Genomic DNA, 5,804 nt, shown 5'->3' with positions numbered 1-5,804 from the left:
CACTCTGTTGAGCTTTCTGTCAAGCAGCTTTCTCACCAGATAGACTTTTTACCCTTCAAATCAGTTGGTCATAAAAGCAGTAAGATAACCAAGGAAAATGGATGATAAAAAACTAAATACAGATGGGTGCAAGATCCATTTTATGTCCTCTTCCACAAGGAAGACACTTCATCTTTCTTACTTCAGAAGAATCAAGGTCAGAAGATCGAAGCATAGTAAAAGCTGCTCAGAATTGTGTTCGAGTATGTTTCTAAAGAAGAGATGTAAGTGCACAATGGACCTTATAAGAAGAATCACACCTTAAAAAGGTCCTGCCTAACATCCCTCTTCCAAATGTATTGAAATTGAAAAATACATTTAAACCGACATTCCTGAAAAGTCAAAACATAACTAGACTTGAATAAATGCCATCAAAAAGAGTAATAGACTACAGCATTGATCTTAATAAGAGATGATAATGAAGCATATTAGCATAGAGACGAGACAATCATCATCAATGAACTTAATCTTCCTACAGGTGAAATCGAACAGAACTTTCACAATAAAAAGAGAACCACTAAATAGTAAATAGCATTCACAAACTTTTAGCATTACAACAACTAGAACACTTGTTACCAACAAATATCATGCCTTTAAATGAGAAAATCTAAAATGAGTAGGCATGCATATAAACAATAATAACTCGTTTAAGGGGAAAAGGTATTTGTAAACATGTTAAAACAGATGATGGAGCTGAGTAACATTCCAATAAGTAAAACTCCTGTATCTATTAATGGATGTGGTGGTGCAATTAACACTATTTGATTTGTAATGGATGCACATCCCTTACAGTGAAGAAACATTTGAACTACATTGAAACATCATCAAGGGACTTAACTGCTAACATATCCATAACACAAGCATGCTGGAGCTATAAATGTACTAAATTCAATAAGTATGTACAAAAGTATAACCATTACAGTTATAAACATTTATAGCTTCCAATATCATATGAGTTATGCAATTACATCCTCTGTAAATGTACAGTATTGACATGATGAAACAGATGCCCATAAGAATCAACTTCATTGGATAAAAATATGAATTCTTGTACAACTAAGGCTTTAGCCTTCAAAGACAAATCGGCATAAAAACATAACATAAAACATATAATTGTGTGGGAGACAGGATCCCAAATTAACCTTGCACTAAAGAACATTTTACATTGATAAAGACAAATCTCAGAAACAAAGATTTTTCAAGAATCAAAAATCATGAATATAGTTGAAGAATGCTAGGATGCCAATCCACAAGCTATCTTCAAAATTTAGCCTCTTGCAATCCTACCAGGGACACCATAATAGCTCAAATACCATTTGACAAACTTCTTCAGACCAGTCTGGAGGTCCGTAGATGGTTTGTATCCTAACTCTGCACGAGCAAGACTGACATTGGCATGGGTAAATGGTACATCTCCATTTGCTGGCATTTTTATAAGATTCCTATTAGCATTTACCTTCAGTAGGCGTTCAAGTATGTTTACCAGATCTGGCACAGAAACAGGTGAAGTATTTCCCAAATTGTAAACTCTGAGTTGAGCAGGACCAGTCTTCTTGCCACCACTTCCTGTACTCTTCTCTGAAGTATCTAATGCAGCAACACATCCCTTGGCAATGTCATCTATATATGTGAAATCCCGAGAAACGTCAACATTGTTAGGTCCTTGGAAGATAGGAATGGTCTTCCCCTGAAGAATATCCTTGGTGAAAAAGAAATAAGCCATGTCAGGTCTGCCCCAAGGCCCATACACAGTGAAAAACCTAAGTCCCGTTATAGAAAGGCCATATATATGATTATAAGTATGAGCAATTTCCTCTCCGGCCTTTTTTGTGGCTGCATAAAGACTAGCAGGTTGATCTGTTCTATCATTTTCAGAGAAGGGAACATTTGTGTTTAACCCATACACAGAGCTAGAAGACGCCCATATAATTGCAGGTTGGGGATTTGCAGATTTGCATACCTCAAAGAGATTTACCAAACCAGCAATGTTGCTATGTACATAGGAACTTGGATTTTCCATTGCATATCTGACCCCTGCTTGTGCAGCCATATGCATAACATGAGTGAATGGAACCACATCAAATAATTTCTTGAGCAAAGGTCCGTCATTGATGTCTCCTTCTACTACAAAAACTCCCTGTTTTTCAAGTAAGCCCTGGCGAGCTCGCTTAAGTGAAGGGTCATAATAGTCATTAAAATTATCCAGTCCCAGCACCCCATCACCTCTTCTCTTCAATACCAGGGACACATGACTCCCAACAAATCCTGCTGCACCGGTAACCAAAACCACCACTCCATTATCTCTCTTTACACGACAGGAATGCCTAACATGCTTCTCCCAATCATGACCGCCCCAAGAGGCACTATGGAGAACCCTTCTTGTCTCAATAGGAGAAGTGGACCTCATGAAGAAAAGAACGATCAAACCAACAAAAACAACAGACCAGAAAAAAAGCTTGGCCAGGGAACTCTGCCACCGGTGGTTGCTCACTCGGCCAAAATAACCATTTCTGTCTATCTTCACCTTTCCCGGTGTGGCAGGGAAGCCATCCTGATTCGAATGTGATCCAGGCTTCAAATGAGAACTAAAAGACATCGCCCCCTTCTGCACAAGCGGTACAAATTCAACTCCAAATCCAATACCAAGCCCAAATCGCCCCCACTTTAGAATGAATGCAGAGAACCTTCAAATCTACACAAAACAAAACGACCCTTGCAATCCTCCACCTGCCATTTCAAACCCCCTTTGCTGCCTTGGCACAAACTGCAAGAAATCAAGAAACGCCAAAAACCAAAGCAACAATCAATTACGGAACAACTTGCAAGCCTAATCCACAGCAGGATCATATAAATAAGTTAACAACCACACAAGATTTCAACGGCAATCTAGATACGATTTCCAACATGTCAGCACCAGTTTAATCAATGTCATATTGCATGGCCAGTGCCGGCTTAGAAACAACCAATTCAATAAAGCCAAAACCACATGATTGTAATCAAGCAGCTTCCTCACAATACTCGTATTGTACTCGAAATCTAATACGATAAACAGAAAGTATCCAAAACCTGGATTAAGAAATCAACCCAAGTTTCCCACGATTCCGATAAAATGCAAGGCGGAAAATACTAAATAGATGACGCAACTCGATGCCGCCCCATTATTTAAATACTTAAAAACCCCAACAACCAGAATTTGGAAGATTTCTCTCCCACATGCACCGCCGGCTGCCTCCAAATCAATCAGCGCAACTTATTAGACCAATCCAACTGAAACTTTCCACCGTCCGATTCAGCCATAGGAACTCAAGCAATCCCTCTCGGCAACGGTTCAAACCTCTGCAGGCTCATGACGAATTGACGAGCAAGACACCAGGCCTATGGCTTTACGAATTTTCCATCATTTTTAACTCTAAAAAAACAAACACTAAATCCAACAATAACAAGCAAAAACCTCAGCAGATCGACTCTACTGTACTTTCAACAACACAAGAAAAACGCATACCTATTTCAGAAAAAATAACTCGCCAGAAACATTAAAAAAAAAGAAATTTAAAACATGATATTGAAGAAAACCATCACGACTTCACACATACCTGAAAATTCACAGCAGCGCTTACATGTGAGCATTGTAAGAGAATGTTGCATGTTTACAAACAGTGCGATTCGAACCCGCGTCAAATCGTGCCCTTTTCTTTTCCAGTAAAGATAATGAATAAGATCGAAGGAAGCTTCATCTAGATCTCGTTACGAGAACCGCAGTTGAGCCACTTAACCTAACCCGAGTTAAAAGTCGGTTACGCGGCTTAGATTATTTTTTTAATGTTTTTTGGCTGTCTTGGGGAAATGGATGTGGGGCCTACCAAAGTTGGGCCATTTCTCTCTCCCGCCTTGGATTTGCACAAAATTTGGCCTTCCTCCGCTAAATTTAGAGGCCGTACTTTGGCGTCTGCTAAATTTAGAGGCCGCACCTCCGCAAAATGTTTATTTCACATATTGTTATAATTCTAGTAGTTATCATTATTATTATTCTTTGCATTTTACAAGGCTGGAAATCGATATAAAAATAATTTTCCATTTGGTTGGATTCTGCTGGTCCCATATGTTAAAGCAAAACCATGAGCATAAACACCTCATGTTATGGGAGCTTAATATTTTTTTTATTTTTGTGTTGGATTCACATTTGAGAATAAGTATTAATAATCAATGGTTATGAGAATCATTGTTGTCATAGGGATTTTATGCTAGTAGTTGAGATTTTGTTAAGTTATCATTTCTAATTATTTATTTATTTTTATTCATGAAACATGAAGTAATATACTTTTAAAATTAATTGTATATAGAGGAGAAGTTTGTGAGAATAAATAGAAACATTTTGAATTGTGCATTCAATAATCTATAATCAAAATAGGAAAAATTAGTTACATAAGAAAAATAATGAATAATGAAATTAGAATAAGCTAAAACGTTAAATATATAGATGTGTGTGAATTATATTTACATGTATTATAAGAATCTATTTAAATCTGTTAGTAAAGAAGTTATAATATTCTTCATTGTATCAAAATCTAGATGCCTCTAGATCAAGAATTAAGGATATTAGTCTATGATTCACAAGAAATGAACAAGTGGTATGGTTTTGCATGGATTTATGCCATTTGTTATTGTATCTAATTATTTATTTTCAATGAACTTTTAATAAAATATAAAAAATTTATCTTTATTAGTGTGAAGCAATATAAACTTTTGTTAAACTTAATTTAAGATAATGGAATAAGATGTATATAATTTAGTTGATATTAATCTAGATCTATGGATGTAAATCTATTATATTGATATATATTATGAGAATGTATTTTAGAATAGTAAATTTATTTATTTTTTATCGATAAACAGTCGAAGCCTTGTATTATATTAGATAATTAAAAAGATTACAAGATTCTCTATTCTGACAGGCACTGGTAGGAAAGAACAGAGTAAGAAAACCTCTAGTCTAGCTCAGGACTGAAGTCCTTTATTATATATATAATAAAAGAGGCATACCTCAGTGAGAGAAAAGATCAAAATAACGTAATAATACTCAGGTGAAAGCAAGGCAGTGATTATCCTTAAGAAGTGGGGATAAATGAGCACCAGATAATATACATTCCTTGGGGAGGAGAAGAGACCTGCTGAGAAGGAAAAGAACAACACCAAAAACTAATAGCCAAAAGGGTTAAACATTAATCAAATAAAAGGATAGAAGCATAAACCTAATTAGGATAATCTTGTTAGGAGATAAAGACATCCAAATTCTCAGTCTAAAAAATGAGAATAACCTAATGTCAATGGGTTAGTGTATAGTTCTGAATTGAATTATCGGTGACCCCTAGCTAAATTTAGGTTTAATCTTGTTTAAGATTTGTATTGATGTAATTATACCTATTTTTATTTTTTATTGATTTTGATATTTAACTTTATTAATAATTTTGTTGTTAATAGCTATTTTAATATGATATTTATAGAGAAATCCTTAATAGCCTCAGCAACCCTTTGAAATTTATGAATTGATTGTCAATAACAGGGTGATAGATGAGAATGACAGAACCGAATTTATCCCTTTCGTCTACAGTGCTAAGAATCTAAATGAATGAATTACAAGCGAGTGACAAAATGAGTCTTTAAGTGTATAAATACGTAGGGGCACGATTTGATCTGGTAGTTTAAACAGATTTGAAGACCAAATACAAACATAAAAGATGATTCCATACAAAGGACCGATCCTAGGC

The 5,804-nt window shown here is 35.5% G+C and overlaps 1 protein-coding gene across 2 annotated transcripts; it reads right to left on the bottom strand.

The window, feature by feature from the left end:
• Positions 1–1,046: 1,046 nt before the first annotated feature.
• On the bottom strand, positions 1,047–3,746 carry LOC149570405 (UDP-glucuronate 4-epimerase 2-like). Of its 2 annotated transcripts, none has more exons than XM_089823062.1 (2): positions 3,633–3,746; positions 1,047–2,803 (listed from the first exon to the last, which is right to left on the bottom strand). In XM_089823062.1, exon 2 carries the CDS (start codon positions 2,633–2,635, stop codon positions 1,307–1,309), a length of 1,329 nt encoding a protein of 442 aa, XP_089679188.1. In that variant the 5' UTR covers positions 2,636–2,803; positions 3,633–3,746; the 3' UTR covers positions 1,047–1,306. The 2 variants fall into 2 exon arrangements, with proteins under 2 accessions (XP_089679188.1, XP_089679189.1); XM_089823063.1 differs by lacking the exon at positions 3,633–3,746 and adding an exon at positions 3,106–3,420.
• Positions 3,747–5,804: the final 2,058 nt, after the last annotated feature.

The sequence above is a fragment of the Cupressus sempervirens genome, chromosome 3, assembly GCF_028749045.1.
Source record: "Cupressus sempervirens isolate cs-2001-9-10 chromosome 3, ASM2874904v1, whole genome shotgun sequence".
Classification (NCBI taxonomy): domain Eukaryota; kingdom Viridiplantae; phylum Streptophyta; class Pinopsida; order Cupressales; family Cupressaceae; genus Cupressus; species Cupressus sempervirens.
Note: the sequence above shows the minus strand (reverse complement) of the source record. Positions and strands in the feature narration are given on the sequence as shown.